This window comes from Colobus angolensis, unplaced genomic scaffold (assembly GCF_000951035.1).
Source record: "Colobus angolensis palliatus isolate OR3802 unplaced genomic scaffold, Cang.pa_1.0 Scaffold169, whole genome shotgun sequence".
Classification (NCBI taxonomy): domain Eukaryota; kingdom Metazoa; phylum Chordata; class Mammalia; order Primates; family Cercopithecidae; genus Colobus; species Colobus angolensis.
This window is the reverse complement of record NW_012114810.1, coordinates 2276516-2293448: the sequence shown is the minus strand read 5'-3', so window position 1 is coordinate 2293448 and position 16933 is coordinate 2276516. Positions and strand designations below refer to the sequence as shown.

Sequence of the window (16933 nt, the reverse complement as noted above, 5' to 3'; positions counted from 1 at the left end):
TTGAGTCCTTATGTGTTAGGTGAGTCTTGAAGGCAGCATGTAGTTGGTGGTTGAGTTCTTATCCATTCTGCAGTTCTGCATCTTTTAAGTGGAGCTACCTATCTCTGCTTGCTTTTGGTGTCCATTTGCATGAAATGCCTTTTTCCACTCCTTTATTTGAGTCCTTATGTGTTAGGTGAGTCTTGAAGGCAGCATGTAGTTGGTGGTTGAGTTCTTATCCATTCTGCAGTTCTGCATCTTTTAAGTGGAGCACTTAGGCCATTTACATTCAATTTATTATTGAAATGTGAGGTACCATTGTGTTCATTGTGCTCTTTGTTGCCTGTGTACTTTGGGTTTTTTTGTTTTTGCTTTTTAACTTGTATTTTTGTTTTATAGGTCCTGTGTGATTTATGCTTTAAAGAGGTTCTGTTTTGACATGTTTCTGGGATTAGTTTCAAGATTTAGAGCTCCTTTCAGCAGTTCTTGTAATGGTGGCTTGGAAATGGCAAATTCTCTCAGCATTTGTTTGTCTGAAAAGGACTGTATCTTTCCTTCCTATATGATACTTAGTTTCACTGGATACAAAATTCTTGGCTGATAATTGTTTTGTTTGAGGAGGCTGAAGATAGGGCCCCAATTCCTTCTGGCTTGCAGGGTTTCTGCTGATAAATCTGCTGTTAAACTGCTAGATTTTCCTTTATAGGTTACCTGGTGCTTCTGTCTCACAGGTCTTAAGATTCTTTCCTTTGTCTTAACTTCGGATAACCTGATGACAATGTGCCTGGGTGCAGGTCTTTTGTGAGGAATTTCCCAGGTGCTCTTTGTGCTTCTTGTATTTGCATGTCTAGATCTCTAGCAAGACCAGGGAAGTTTTCCTCAATTATTCCCCAGATATGTTTTCCAAGCTTTTAGAATTGTCCTCTTCCTCAGGAACACTGATTGTTCTTAGGTTTGGTAGTTTAACAAAATCCCAGACTTTTCGGAGGCTTTGTTCATATTTTCTTGCTATTTTTTCTTTCTCTTTGTTGGATTAGGTTAATTTGCATTTCTAAAAGTGTGTCCAGAATTTCCTGAATTTTATATTGTTCTTTCTTTAAGCTGTCTATTTCCTTGAATATTTCTCTCTTCACTTCTTTTTATTATTTTTATTTTTATTTTTTGACGAAGTCTCACTCTGTCGCCCAGGCTGGAGTGCAGGGGCACAATCTCGACTCACTGCAACCTCCACCTCCCAGGTTCGAGCAATTCTCCTGCCTCAGCCTCCCGAGTAGCTGGGACTACAGGCGTGCGCCACCTCACCCAGCTAATTTTTGTATTTTTAGTAGAGATGGGGTTTCACCATGTTGGCCAGGATGGTCTCGATCTCTTGATCTTGTGATCTGCCCACCTTGGCCTCCCAAAGTGCTGAGATTACAGGCATGAGCCACCACACCCGGCCCTCTCTTTACTTCTTGTATCATTTTTTGGATTTCTTTGCATTGGGCTTTGCCTTTCTCTGGTATCTCCCTGATTGCCTTAATAGCTAACCTCCTGAATTCTTTTTCAGGGAAATCAGGGATTTCTTCTTGGTTTGTATCCACTGCCGGTGAACTAGTGTGATTTTTGGGGGGTGTTGACAGGCCTTGTTTTGTCGTATTACCAGGGTAGGTTTTCTGGTTCCTTCTCATTTGGGTAGGTAGGCTCTGTCAAAGGGAAGGTCTAGGGCTGAAGGCTGTTGTTCAGACTTTTGTGTCCCACAGAGTGTTCCGTTGATGTAGTACTCTCCTGCTTTTCCTGTGGATGTGACTTCCTGTGAGCCAAACTGCAGTGATTGTTGTCTGTTTTCTGGGTCCAGCCACCCAGGAAGTCTGCCCAGCTCTGGGTTGGTACTAGGAGTTGTCTGCACAGAGTCCTGTGATGTGAGCTGTCTGTGGGTCTCCCAGCCATGAATACCAGGGCCTGTTCTGGTGGAGGTGGCAGAGGGTGCAGTGGACTCTGTGAGAGTTCTTAGCTTTGGTTTAATGCTCTACTTTTGTGCTGGTTGGCCTCCTGCCAAGAGGTTGCACTGTCCAGAAAGCATCAGCTGTAGTAGTGTGGAGAGGGACTGGTAGTGGGCGGGGCCCTCGAACTCCCAAGATTATATGCCCTTTGTCTTCTGCTACCAGGGTAGATAAGGAAGGACCATCACGTAGGGCTGGGACTAGGCACATCTGAGCTCAGATTCTCCTTGGAGGAATCTTGCTGTGGCTGCTGTGGGGGATGGGGGTGAGATTCCCAGGTCACTGGAGTTGTATACCTAGAAGAATTATGGCTGCCTCTGTTGAGCCATACAGGTTGTCAGGGAAGTTGGGGAAAACCAGCAGTCACAGGCCTCACCCAGCTCCCATGCAAACTGAAGGACCGGTCTCACTCCCACCGTGGCCTTCCAATAGCCCCGAGTCTGTTTCCAGGTGGAGGGCAAGATGGGCTTGAAAAACTTGTCTGAGGCTTTCCACCTCCCAGCTGCAAAAGAAGGAAGGGCTTTAGTTCTTCCCCGACCTTTGAAGTCTGCAAGCTGGGTTCATGCCCTCCCCGAGTTCTGGCCAGGAGGCTTCTCCCCGGTTCAAACTGTTACAAAGTTCAGCTAGAGAATTCCTTCTCCCTGTGGAATTTTACCTCCTGCTCCTTTGGCCACCCTTCTGATGGATCCCTGTGGTGCCAGGCAGGTATGGGCTGCTTGGGGACCCAGTGAGCTCCCAGGCCTTTCTGCTGCTTCCTCTACCCCTGTATTTCACTCGGCTTAGCTCTCTAACTTGACTCAGCTCCTGGTAAAGTCAGAAATTTCTCCTGCAGACAGACCAGCTTCCCCAGTGGGGTGTGTGTTCAGGAGAGAAGGGTCTTTCTTTCCCACGTCCACAGTTGGGGCACTCATAGTATTTGGGATGTCTCCCGGGCCTGCAGGAGCAGTCCGCTTCCTTCAGAGGGTCTGTGGGTCCTCTCCGGATTGCTGGTTCTTGTAGTCAATCTTGAGCTAAAATTCATGATGCATGCCTCCACATGCTCAGCTAATACAGTTTTGAAAAAAGTTGGAGGACTCACTCTGCCCAATCCAACACGTATTATGTTCCTACAATAATTAAGAATGATCACAGGGTCCCACAATAGGCTGTCTGCAAGCTAAGGAGCAAGGAGAGCCAGTCAGAGTCCCAAAACTGAAGAACTTGGAGTCCGACGTTCAAGGGCAGGAAGCATCCAGCATGGGAGAAAGATGTAGGTTGGGAGGCTAGGCGTCTCCTCTTCCATAGAGTTTTTGAGACAGGTTCCCTGTATTCTTCCCACCAAGCCAGCATTGGAGCCAGCCCCTGTCAGGAGAAAGCTGGTTCTCCCATCATACTGTGACCTCCCTGTTTTGGTTTTATGGTGCAGTCTATGTATTGTAGGTACATTAAATCTGAATGAATTGATAAGGGTGGCTGAAAGTAGAATGCCATAGAGTTAATAGCTTCTGTGATCCTACATGTTCCAAGATATCTGCAGCAGTCCAGAAAGCCAGTTTTCCTTTCTGGTGTCTGTGGGCATACACTTTGTTCTGTTCCTTAGTAAGTCACACCTCGTCTTCCAGGTCCTCTAGGATCCCTGTAATGTTCTAATTGTTGCCTGGGCATTGGAGTAATAGCAGTGCTTGGTGCTACAGAAATAGATGGATGGAAGCTGTGGTTACTGTGACACCAAGAACTTGTCCCCTGAGCTGCCTACTCCGCTTTCTCCTATATTTTTTGGTAATTGGCGCTGTCACTCACCTCATTGCAGGATTCAGAATCCTGGGACTGGGTCTTGTATTTCTCTTTTTCCCTTACCCTCCTTATCCAAATAGTCACCCACCAAGTTCTGCTTCCTGCTCTCATGATTTCTCACCTGAGTTACCCTAGTAGCTTCCAGACAGGGCCCTCTGATTTCAATCTTGGACATTCCCACTATCTTTTATGTTATGGAAAGATCTAATCATGTTACTCCCCATTTAAAATCCCTCAGAGAGCACTGCAGATAAAATTCAAGCCAGTTAGCTTAGTATTAAGGTTTTACATGCATTTCTGCAGCCATCTGCTCCACTCTTGTACCCTAATAATGCCAAACTTCTTTTAAGCCTTAATTTTATCATCTGTAAAATGAGGATAATAAATAGTACCTACTTCATATGATTGTAATAAGACCCCTCAAAACTGTTTCATGCCTCTTTTGCAAACTGCATTAGGCTGTTCTCACGTTGCTATAAAGAAATACCTAAGACTGGGTAATTTATAAAGAAAAGTTTAATTGACTCACATTTCTACAGGCTATACAGGAAGCATGATGGTGGCATCTGCTTGGCTGCTGGGGAGGCCTTAGAAAACTTACAGTCAGCCAGGCACAGTGGCTCACTCCTGTAATCCCAGCACTTTGGGAGGCCGAGGTGGGTGGATCACCTGAGGTCAGAAGTTCGAAACCAGCCTAACCAACATGGAGAAACCTCATCCCTACTAAAAATACAAAAAATAGCCGGGCATGGTGGGGCTGTAACTCCAGCTACTTAGGAGGCTGAGGCAGGAGAGTCACCTGAACCCAGGAGGTGGAGGTTGCAGTGAGCCAAGATTGCGCCACTGAACTCCAACCTGGACAACAGAGTGGGGCTCTGTCTCAAAAAAAAAAAAAAGGAAGCAAGAAAACTTACAGTCATGGCAGAAGGCACAGTGGGAGCAGGCATTTCACATGGACACAGCAAGAGCAAGAGTGCAAGGCACAAGGTACTATACACTAACGGTACTAAACGACCGGATCTCATGAGAACTCACTATCATGAGGACAGTACCAAGGAGGGTGGTGCTAAACGGTTCATGAGAAATTCACCCCCATGATCCATTCACCTCTCACCAGGCCCCACCTCCAACATTGGGGATTACATTTCTTTTTTTTTTTTTTTTTTTTCACTTTTTTAAAACATTTTATTTATTGTAGTATTAGTGCTTTTAGGAAACTCCCTACCCTCAAGAATACTGCTTCTCCTGTAAGATTCTCAACTGGTAGCTGTTTCACTTTCCTTACTCCTAATACTATGGAGATGCGAAAGATACCCTCTGTGTCACATCCAATCTCTTTTCTTCCCTTTTCTTCCAAAACGCCGAGCTCCAATGATGTACCCTCTTCATCCCTTGAAAGGACCACACTGTGAAACAGTCGATTTATTAAATGAGCAGCCTCATGGTTTATCCAGTACATCTGGATGAGAGAACGAGAAATCTCGGGCCGCCGCCTCCCGGTGCTAGCTCCTCGCCGCGGCGCCTGGGTCGACTAGAGCAAAGTTGAGCAACCGACACAGACGCGGCAGCCTCAACAAGGGAGACCCTGGGCGGGGCCGCAGCCACCGCAGCCGCTTCAACCCGTGTTCCCCGCTCAGGATCCGGCTCGGATCAAGGAGCTGCAGCTGGCGCTTCGGGGATTACATTTCAATATGAGATTTGACCGGGGACACACATCCAAACTATATTCCAGTGTTTTTTTTTGTTTTTTTTTGTTTTGTTGCCTGTAATACTTTTTCCAAAAGCTGGCTAATTTCTGCTTATCTAATCAATATTCAAGTCAAAGGACCCCTTCCTGAACCCCTAATCCTAGATGAATACTTCTCCCTTATCAACCCTAACTTCCTGTGCATAGCCACTGGAAGAGCTTTTAACATTTAAGATAATGTCTATTCTTCACCTCCATCTCCAGTGTCCTGGGCTCACCTGTGCTTGATTAAAGTTTGAAAAAAAGAATGGAATCAGCAGACCTGAGCATAATGCTGGCTCTGTCAATAGCTCGCTGAGTGATGTTGAGCAAATCATTTTCCCTCTCTCAATCTCTCATTTTCCCAAGGAGGTTGGACCAGGTGATCCCTGAAATTCCCTTCCATTTTGAAGTGACAAGCTTATGGGGAGAAGAAAGCAGCAAGATAGCCTTAGAAATTGGGAGAATATGTTATGAAATAGAATGCACCTCGCGTTACTTACTCTTCTTTTTCTTCTGTCTTTTAGAGGTTATTTTCTTCTGAGGAAGTCATTCTTAGGGATTATTCTGTCCCCAACCCCAGCTGGAACAAGGACCTAAGACTGCTTTTTGACCAGTTTATGAAGAAATGTGAAGACGGCTCCTGGAAACGTTTGCCTTCATATAAACGTATACCTGCTGAAAAGATTGAAGACTTCAAAACCCATTTGCTTGGTAGAAACAGCCACTTTCTCATTAATGTATCTGAGCATCAAATATAAAACTAAGAACAGATTGAAGTACTAGTTACTACCTGAAAAAAGAAAAAGTATAATGCAGGGTTATAGTTCTATAGTCACCAGTTTTATAGACCAGAAATCACAATAAATTTTTCAGATTGGAGCGCATAAAGCCTATTGTCAAGAATAAGACTGCTCCCACCCTGGCATTCTTATCACCATTAGCAAGAGTGAGGAAGGGGCCCCAGAGAGCTTCCACCCTCCTACAAGCTCATCACCACTATGTCTTGAGGCTATCATCTAATCTCATTTCACCCTTTATCCCACGTTTGGTTCTATCACCCTAAGAAGCTCAGAACACTCAGGTTACACCCACATCTCCCAGTATCTAAATCCCCAGGGCAACCCACCCTACACCCAAAACACACACATGGCACTTCCTATCCTTCTGTGTTTTTTTACTAATATACTTTTTTAGCATTATAATTTTATAGAAAAATTAGCCCAAAGTACAGAGAGTTTCCATATACCCTTCATCCCCTCCCCACCCCCGATTTCTCCTGTTATTAACATCTTGAATTATTACTGTGGTGTATTTGTTACAGTTGATGAGCCAATATTGATATATTACTCTTAATTAAGGTGCATAGTTTGTTTTAGGGTTCACTCTTTGTGTTATGTTTTCCGTGGGTTTTAACAACTGTGTAATGAGAGATGTCTGTCATTATGGTATATTGAATCATTCACAGATATTTCTGAGTTACTCATTATCTTTTAATCATCCAAACACATCTTTAGGTGGTGGTGTTTCTTTTTTTAACTGACTTTTAAGAAGGCCCTTGGGCTGGGCACTGTGGCTCATGCCTATAATCCCACACTTTGGGAGACTGAGGCGGGCGGATCACTTGTGGTCAGGAGTTCAAGACCAGCCTGGCCAACATAGTGAAACCCCGTCTCTACTAAAAATACAAAAAAAATTAGTTGGGCGTGGTGGCGGGGACCTGCAATCCCAGCTACGTGGGAGGCTGAGGCAGGAGAATTACTTGAATCCAGGAGGCAGAGGTTGCAGTGAGCTGAGATCGTGCCACTGCACTCCAGCCTGGGCAACAGCCTATCTCCCCCCCACAAAAAAGAAAAGAAAAAGAAGGCTCTTAATATTGCCCAACAACCATCCTTCATGTTTCCCTAGTTTATTCACTCTCCTCCCTTACTGGATGACTATTTACTGCCTTTTTCTTTCTTCTTATGCCTCTAATACTTTCTTTTCCCTTCTCACTGTCAGTTGATCTCGCTTCCTATCTCACTAAGAGGCAATAAAAGCAGTCAGAAGAGAACTTCCAGTCTCCCATTGCCTCACATATCCTCCACCCTGCATCTGTGTCTGATGTTCTGCTTCTTCCTGCTATAAGTGAACCATCCACACTCTCAGGGAGACCCAGCCTTCCATTTGTGCGCTGCATTCCATTTTCTTTGGCCTACTGAAGGACATCCATCTCTGCTAGATGTTTCTTATCAGCATATAAATATGCCACAACTGCATTTCTCTCTTCCCAGTCTTTCTCTCTGTTTTGTTTTGTTTTTGTTTGTTTTGTTTTGTTTTGTTTTTTTGGTTTTGAGAATGAGTCTCGCTCTGTCACTCAGGCTGGAGTGCAGTGGCATGATCTCGGCTCACTGCGACCTCCGCCTCCTGGGTTCATGTGGTTCTCCCACTTCAGCGTCTCAAGTAGCTGGGATTACAGGTGCACGCCACCATACCCGGCTTATTTTTGTATTTTTAGTACAGACAGCGTTTCACAGTGTTGGCCTGGCTGGTCTCGAACTCCTTACCTCAAGTGATCTGCCCCACCTTGGCCTCCCAAAGTGCTGGGACTACAGGCATCAGCCACTGTGCCCAGCCTATCTTGAACCCACTCCCTCAAAACAGCTCTTGCCAAGGGTACCAGTGACCTTCATGTTGCTGAGTCCACTAACCTCTCAGCTTTTGGCATAGCTGGTGACTCCTTTCTACTTGAACGTAACTTCCAGGACACCACATTCTCCACTTCACTGGTCCCCCACTTTTCAATTTCTTGTGCTGGTTCCTCCCCATTCTCAAACCCTTCATGTTAGGGTGCCCTCAAGTCTCAGTCCTTAGTATTCCTGTCTTCTCCACACTCCATTGGTAATCTCATACAGTCTCTCAGCTTTAGAGACCATCCAAAAGTTGACAACTTCTTAATTAAATGATTGAAATTTAGTGCCTGGGTTTAAATTCTAGTTCCACAATTTAAAGCTGTGCAACTTTGAGCAAGGCACTTTACCTTTCTTTGCCTCAGTTTCCTCATGGTAGATACTTTAGTATTTGCTGAAGGAATTAATAAAACAAAAATAAAACTAATCAAGAAAAATTATAGAGTTCTTAAGATTCTTTGCAGAATCTCTGATATATCTCAAGGGAATAATTACTGTTTTATAAATGAAGATGGAAAATGTGTAGTTTGTATTACTAATTCTCTTCCAACTGTTAGCATATCACACAACTGACTGTCCTTACCCCAGCACAATCTGGCTTCTACCCTAACAGCTCTACTGAAATGTCTTCGTTGAAGCTACTAGTGAGTGAAGTGCCAAATTCCGTGTGCATTCTTCAGCACTTACTCTGCTAGACCTCCCTGTCTTATTCTCATTGAAACATTTTCTCTTGGCTTTCTTTCTTTTTTTTTTTTTTTTTTTTGAGGCGGAGTCTCGTCGCCCGGGCTGGAGTGCAGTGGCCGGATCTCGGCTCACTGCAAGCTCCGCCTCCCGGATTTGCGCCATTCTCCTGCCTCAGCCTCCCAAGTAGCTGGGACTACAGGCGCCCGCCACCTCGCCCGGCTAGTTTTTGTATTTTTAGTAGAGACGAGGTTTCACCGTGTTAGCCAGGATGGTCTCGATCTCCTGACCTCGTGATCCGCCCGTCTCGGCCTCCCAGAGTGCTGGGATTACAGGCTTGAGCCACCGCACCCGGCCTTTCTCTTGGCTTTCATAAACCTTTCAGACCAATCTTCCCTCCTCCTTCTACTTGCTCCTTAAATGTCAATGTTTTCCAGGGTTCCATTCCTACATGGTTTTGCTCATTTCTTCATCCAACCCTCATTCACTCTTGACTAAAATTTGACCCTCTCAGAATCAAGAGGAGTTTGAAGTCCTCTTTGCTACCCACACTTGTTTTCAAACCATTACTTCCCCTCATCTTAAAAAGCCCTCTGGGCTGGGCACAGTGGCTCAACACTTTGGGAGGCCAAAGTGGCGGATCACTTGAGGCCAGGAGTTTGAGACCAGCCTGGATGACAGAGGAAGATTCTGTCAAAAAAAAAAAAAATCCCTCTGTTTCTTTGAGTTTATACCATCTAACTTTGTCACCCTCCTCCTCTTCCCCTCCTTGTTGCTGTCATCTGTCCACCTCTCCCTCAGTGTTCGAGTATTTCAGCAGTTGGTCCGCTATCTACCCAACTCCATTCAGCATTCTCAGCAACTCGAGCATCCACACAGTGGCTCCTCAGTTTATGTGCTTCCTCATCACCCTTGAACTTTTCTTATCCCCTAGCCCCAGGCACACACTCCCATGAACATCTTGAGCCTTATCTTCAGACAGTACACAGCCTCCAAATGCATACATTTAAACATCCTGTTTTCTGATGACAGCATTTTTCCTTTCAGCAGCTTACTTATTCAAAGGCCCCTCAGAAACAATTGTTAATTCATTAAGACCTTCTGAGTTCATTGAATCCTTTACTTTCTCATGGTCCCATAGCCCTCATCTATCTGAACTTTTGTAGCCCCCTTAGCCTAGAAAAACCCCAGCCCTGGATGAATCCAACCGTCTGCCATCTTTACTTTGAACAGGCTTTCACGTAGTTAAGCATTCCTGGAGAAAATCACACCATCTAGCAGATAAGTTTGGTGATTGTGATTTTTGTAGTCTCATCTCCTGTCTCCATTCTTATCCTCCTCAAAGCCCTTCCTCCACTCAGCTGTCAGAATGATTCAAAATGCAAATCTCATTTTCAGTGTTATCCCATTTCTTAAAATGCTATTGCCTTTCAGACTTAAAAATGAACACGAAGCACCTAGGAATCTTGTTAAAATGCAAGTTCTGCTTCAAAAGGTCAGAGGTAGAACCTGAGATTCTGCGTTTCCAACAAACTTCTTTCACCATCACAAAGGACAAATGCATCCTCTTGAGAGCAATCGCTTTTGGTCTTTATTTTGAAATGACCTACATTTTAACTCAACCCAGACGTTATTTTTCTCATTTTTATGAAATAAGCTCAAGGTCTGATAATCTAGACTAGAAATTTCAAACTCCTAAGTAAAAAAATTAGAAGCGCTTAACACCAATCTTATCCTGAAGTCCTGGAATGTCAGAGTTGGAAGAGATCTTTTTTTTTTTTGAGGCGGAGTCTCGCTCTGTTGCCCAGGCTGGAGTACAGTGGCGTGATCTCAGTTCACTGCAAGCTCCGCCTCCCGAGTTTAGGCCATTCTCCTGCGTCAGCCTCCCGAGTAGCTGGGACTACAGGTGCCTGCCACCTTGCCCGGCTAATTTTTTGTATTTTTAGTAGAGATGGGGTTTCACCGTGTTAGCCAGAATGGTCTCAATCTCCTGACCTCGTGATCCGCCCACTTCGGCCTCCCAAAGTGCTGGGATTACAAGCGTGAGCCACCGCACCCGGCCGGAAGAGATCTTAGAGCTCATTTTATTTTATCTCCTCGTTGTATGGATAAAGTACGGTGCAAAAGAGTGAGTTCTAGGCCAGAGGTAGGCCAATAATTTAATTTTCCTAACTCAGGGGCCAAGGTTCTTTCCACTGCACCATAATACTGATCCCCAACTTTAAGTTTCCTTGTCTGGCCTTCTAAACCATCAGTTCACTCAACAGCTGCTTAAGTGTATATAGTATGTGCACATCTGTGCCATTTGTTGGGTATGCAAGGTCTAAAAGACAGGGTGCCTGCCCTGGGGTGCTCATGACCTAAGTAAAAGGCATCCTTCCTGTCCCTCTCCCCACTTCTCCTGGATCTTCTCATCTGTATCCTTTTCCACATTTGTAAATATAAATTCAATAGAAAGAAACAGTTTTACATGTGGCAAATCATAATGAGATATGAAAGAAAGGTGAGTAGGGGGATTAAATTTTAAAACAGATACAAAAGGATAAATGCACCATTTCTTGAGAGCAATGGCTTTCAATCTTTATTTTGAAGTGACCTATATTTTGACTCAGTCCTGTTCCCCCAACTTGCTCACAATTTTGTAAGTGAAAAAAAACTGTCTAAACAAGTGCACTATCACTTACCCAGAGTATATGGTTCTGTTATCTAAGCGTTCTGTTTCTTTTTAAAGCCTGGTAAACGGCCGGGCACTGTGGCTCACGCCTATAATCCCAGCACTTTGGGAGGCCGAGGCAGGCGGATCCCTGAGTTCGGGAGTTCCAGACCAGCCTGACCAACATGGAGAAACCCCGTCTCTACTAAAAATACAAAATTAGCCGGGCGTGGTGGTGGGCACCTGTAATCCTAGCTACTCGCGAGGCTGAGGCAGGAGAATCGCTTGAACCCGGGAGGCGGAGTTTGCAGTGAGCTGAGATCACGCCTTTGCACTACAGCCTGGGCAATAAGAGCGAAACTCCGTCCAAAAAAAAAAAGCCTGATTACAACCCACAATCTGATTTCATGAACCCTAATGGTTCTAACTGCCAGTTTTAGGGGCTTAGAGTCACAATCACTTGAGTATTGGGCTGAACTGACCCTGTTGCTGATTCGGGCTAAACTCATGTCTGCCAGGGAAACCTCCTTTCTGTTACATTTTTTATTTTCTGTAAATTGCATTTAAACCACAGTTCTTCCAAGAAGGGTTTCTGTCTTGACCGTACCATTTTATTCAGTATATTGTTAGCATTTATATACTGTATTCCTGATTGCCATGTGTGGGTACTTTGATTTGATTTCATGTCTGTTTGACTCTGTCCCCAGTTGGACTGTTAATTCCACAAGGGCAAAGATCCTATCTTCTCTTTCATTGAGACCTTCCCATTCCTTTTAATTTTGCACCCTGTGGACATTTGAGTCAATCATCCATTGACATGTGATTCTAGCAGGGTACAGGTGCTTGGCTCTGCCATGGCATTTCTCTCACCCTTGGTTCTCATTTGCCATCCACCTCATTTTCTATAGACCCAAAGCTTATGAAAGAAGAACAAATGTCGCAGACCCAGCTCTTCACCAGAAGCTTTGATGATGGCCTGGGCTTTGAATACGTGATGTTCTACAGTGACGTCGAGAAAAGGATGGTTTGCTTATTTCAAGGAGGCCCTTACCTGGAAGGACCACCTGGGTAAGAATGATAGCCTGAAAGTGTGGATCTAAAAAAATGTTATCTTACAGTGCCACCATGTGTCCTGTCCATGGACTCCAATGAAGATTTTCAAATGGTCATGTAGATGTATATTTATTGACATGGAAAGATGTTTATAATACATTATTAAAGAACATCTTATCTATATTATTAATATTGATTAAATATTTAATATATTAAAGAGCATTATATTACAGGGCAACAGACTATAAGTTTGAGAGCATATCATTAATGTGTTAACAGTGTCTTGTCACTGACTGGGTAGTATTATGGGTCTTAAATTTTTTTTTCTTTTTTTCATATTTGCATTACCTAAATTTCTAAACAATGAGTATGTATAGTTTGTTTTGTTTTGTGAGACAAGGTCTTGCTATGTTGCCCAGGCTGAAGTGCAGTGGCATGATCATAGCTCACTGCAGCCTCGAATTCCTGGGCTCACACGATCGTCCCACCTCAGCCTCCCGAGTAGCCGGGACTACAAGCACATGACACCACACTTGACTAATAATAAAAACATAATATAAATGTTCTAAATTATATTTTAGCTTTTTGTTTGCTTGTGATCTGGTTACTATTAAGTTCTGGTTTTATTACAAATACTTAAGACTATACTGTTATGCTGTGAACAAAATAAAGTTGGGGACATAAATAGTGTTTGGCATTCAGTATGCTGAACGTGGGCTAAGTGGACCTTTCATAAGTAAATTGTGTGAAGATGCTTGGATAATTTCTCTCTTTTAAGAGGCTCTCTATCTTCAGAACTTCTGAAAACATTTCTCCTCCACTCCTGTTGTAACCAGATTTGTTCATGGAGGTGCCATTGCAACCATGATTGATACTACTGTTGGTATGTGTGCATTGATGGCTGGGGGAGTCGTCATGACTGCCAATCTCAACATCAATTATAAAAGGTAAATTCATAGTAATTCTCTATTTATCCTTAGGTGTTGTTAAGTCAGGTTCCCAGTTGCAGATCTTGAGACCATAATTTGTGTTCAAGTGATTATTAAAGAAGTGCTCCCAGAGGAAACTAGCAAGGGAGTGGGAGAAGCAGGACAGGGAATATGAAGAAGTCAACCAAGGCTGAACTCTCAAAAGTCCAGCAAAGCATAGCTTTAGCTGGATCATACAAGGGAGCTCTAGAATGAAATTTATGCCTCACAATTGTCTCTATCTCAGATGAGGGAGCTAGAGTCTTCATACTCTCACATGTATCGGTCATGGGATCGGGGCCATCCGAGGGACCGTAAAGTTCCAAGTACTTCTAAGGGTCTCTGTGTTTGAGCAAAGCAGACTCTAGGAAAAATAACCAAAATAAGTGAAGAAAGGATCCAAGGGGCTCTAGGTGGAGCACCAACATCAACTACATAACAAAATTAATTTTTTAAAAGTTTAGTTGGGCCCAGCAGTGCACATCTGTAGTCCTAGCTTCTTGAGAGGATTGCTTGAGCTCAGGAGTTCAAGGCTACAGTGAGCTAGGATCATGCCACTGCACTCCAGGGTGGGCAACAAAACAAGACCCCAACTGTAAACACACACACACACACACACACACACACACACACGTCTTTTCAGTCCACAAGCACAGATGTCTTTCCATTTGTTTGTGTCTTTAATTATTTTCATCAATGTTTTGTGGTTTTCAGTGTATAAGACTTTTGCTCTTTGGTTAAGTTTATTCCTAAGTATTTTATTCTTTTTGATTTTTTAAAAAATTTTAAATTTATTTTTATTATTATTATTATTTTTTGAGACAGAGTCTCAGTCTGTTGTCCAGGCTGGAGTGCACTGGCATGATCTCTGTTCATTGCAACATCCACTTCCCAGGTTCAAGCTATTCTCATGCCTCAGCCTCCCAAGTAGCGGGTATTACAGGCACGCACCACCACACCTGGCTAACTTTTTGTATTTTCAGTAGAGACAGTGTTTCACTTTGTTGGCCAGGCTGATCTCAAACTCCTGGCCTCAAGTGATCCGCCTGCCTTGGCCTCCCAAAGTGCTGGGATTACAGAAGTGAGTCACTGTACCTGGCCTTAATCGTTTTCTTAATTTCCTTTTTGGATTAGTCATTGTTTGTGTATAGAAATGCAATTGATTTTTCTGTCTTGATTTTACATCCTGCAGCTTTGCTGAATTTGTTTATTCATTCTAACAGGTTTTTGTGGAATCTTTAGGATTTTCTATATACGAAGTCATGTCATTTGTAAACAGATCTTTGTACTTCTTCCTTTCCAATTTGAATACCTTTGATTTCTTTTTCTTGCCTAATTGCTCTGGCTAGGACTTCTAGTACCATGTAGAATAGAAGTGGCAAAAGTGGGCATCCTTGTCTTGTTTCTGATCTTAAAGAAAAAGGTTTTAATCTTTTACCATTTAGCATGATGTTAGTTGTAGGGCTTTCATAAATAGCCTTTATTATGTTGAGAGAGTTTCTTTCTATTCCTAGTTGTGCCTTAGCTTTTTAACGTTTAAACCCAGATTGTCATTGTACCTCCTTTTAATGATTTTAATAGCAGTTACATTGATTCTAGAGATTAATTTGGGGAAAGTTGACATATTTACAGATGGTCAATATTTCATATTAGTTATGACTATAAATTAGATTCTAGAAATCTGGGTTTTCTTAACATGATAAAGAATATATTAAAAATTAAGTTTTTAATATTTTTCCATGTCCCATGTTTTTAAAAATATTTTTCCATGTTCAAATAAAGTTGAATAATGAAGTGCAATATCCTTCCTAAAAAATAAATGTAAAAGGTTTGAAAACAAGCTGAAACAAAGTATTTAGATTGCGGTTTATCTCAAAAAGTGTTTTTGTCTTAAGCACATACTCCACATACTCAAGTACAAAATGGGAAACAGAACCTGCCAAACTCTATGCTTTGTGCTTGTCCCACCCAATAAACCATCCACAAAAGTCAGTTGCATTGCTGTTCATTTGTTCCCCACAATTGGAAAACATACTGAAAAGAAGTTTTACCTGAAGTCATATGGATAGAGAGCAATTTAGTCAGGATTAGAGCTCACATCTTATGACACCAAATCTGATACTTTTCACTATAACACAGCTTCTATTGTCTTCTGTTAGGTGATGACTAAAGACTAGAAAAAAGTATTGGATTTTATAAGTAGTTTAGAATTTAATATTTATCAGGCTCTGTTTTTTTGTATACAGTTATTTGGGTTCATAATAATAGTAATAATAACATTAAATTTAATATGATTACTTGACTCAGGATGCTACAGGTAACAACCTGGGATTATATTTTAATGGAAAATAATTTGCAGTGTCAAAAAAAAAGAAAATAATTTGCAGTGTCAATTAATCATCAGATGCCTTAATCTACCTTACTTCCTTTAAGAAGCAAGATTATTCCTTAATGATTTCAAATAATTTCCAGCCCTCTGATCCAAATATCCCACTTGATTATTTCCTTGTGCCTAGCACATTAAGATAATAGACAAAGCAGGTCATAACTAGTGATGACTAGCTAGCTGAAAGGGTAAGTATGTCAGCATGCCAATGACCCATTCATGACACATGAGTTGAGAAGCTCCTGATTCTATTTCTTCATGCAACATGGCAAACAAGAAATGCTAAAGGACATTCCTCCTTCAAAACAAGTAGATCCTGTACCAAATACACAAAGAAAGAAACTACCAAGGGTGACTATCAACAGAAACAATAATAAGATTTAGACCTCAGGGATCTAAGATATCATGATAATCAAATACACAATATAAATGAATAAAGTATGAGATATTTAAAGAAATAAAAGATGAGGCTGGGCACGGTGGCTCACGCCTGTAATCCCAGCACTTTGGGAGGCCACGGCGGGTGGAACACCTGAGGTCAGGAGTTCAAGACTAGCCTGGCCAACATGGCGAAACCCTGACTTTACTAAAAATACAGAGATTACGCAGGTGTGGTGGCACGTGCGTGTAATCCCAGCTATTTGGGGGGCTGAGGCAGAAGAATCACTTGAACCTGGGAGATGGAGGCTGCAGTGAGCCAAGATTGTGCCACTGTACTCCAGCCTGGGCGACAGAACGATACTCCATCAAAAAATAAATAAATAAAAGATGAAATCACAAAAAGAGAAAACAACAATAAACTATAAAAATTATTAGGCAGGTTTGCCACGGAACCTAACAAAACTTTTAGAAATGAGAGTGTAGGCCGGGCGTGGTGGCTCACGCCTGTAATCCCAACATTTTGGGAGGCTGAGGTGGGCAGATTATGAGGTAAGGAGTTTGAGACCAGCCTGACCAACATGGTGAAACCCTGTCTCTACTGAAAATGCAAAAATTAGCTGGGTGTGGTGGTACGCACCTGTAATCCCAACTACTTGGGAGGCTGAGGCAGGAGAATCACTTG

The 16933-nt window shown here is 42.8% G+C and overlaps 1 protein-coding gene across 1 annotated transcript in view; it reads left to right on the top strand.

The window, feature by feature from the left end:
• Positions 1 to 5197: 5197 nt before the first annotated feature.
• THEM4 (thioesterase superfamily member 4) overlaps positions 5198 to 16933 on the top strand; it is a 30436-nt gene continuing 18700 nt past the window's right edge. The window contains exons 1-4 of the mRNA XM_011937963.1: positions 5198 to 5260; positions 5988 to 6174; positions 12372 to 12531; positions 13353 to 13463. Coding sequence (XP_011793353.1) covers positions 5198 to 5260; positions 5988 to 6174; positions 12372 to 12531; positions 13353 to 13463 — 521 coding nt within the window. The remainder of the gene's footprint in view (positions 5261 to 5987; positions 6175 to 12371; positions 12532 to 13352; positions 13464 to 16933) is intronic.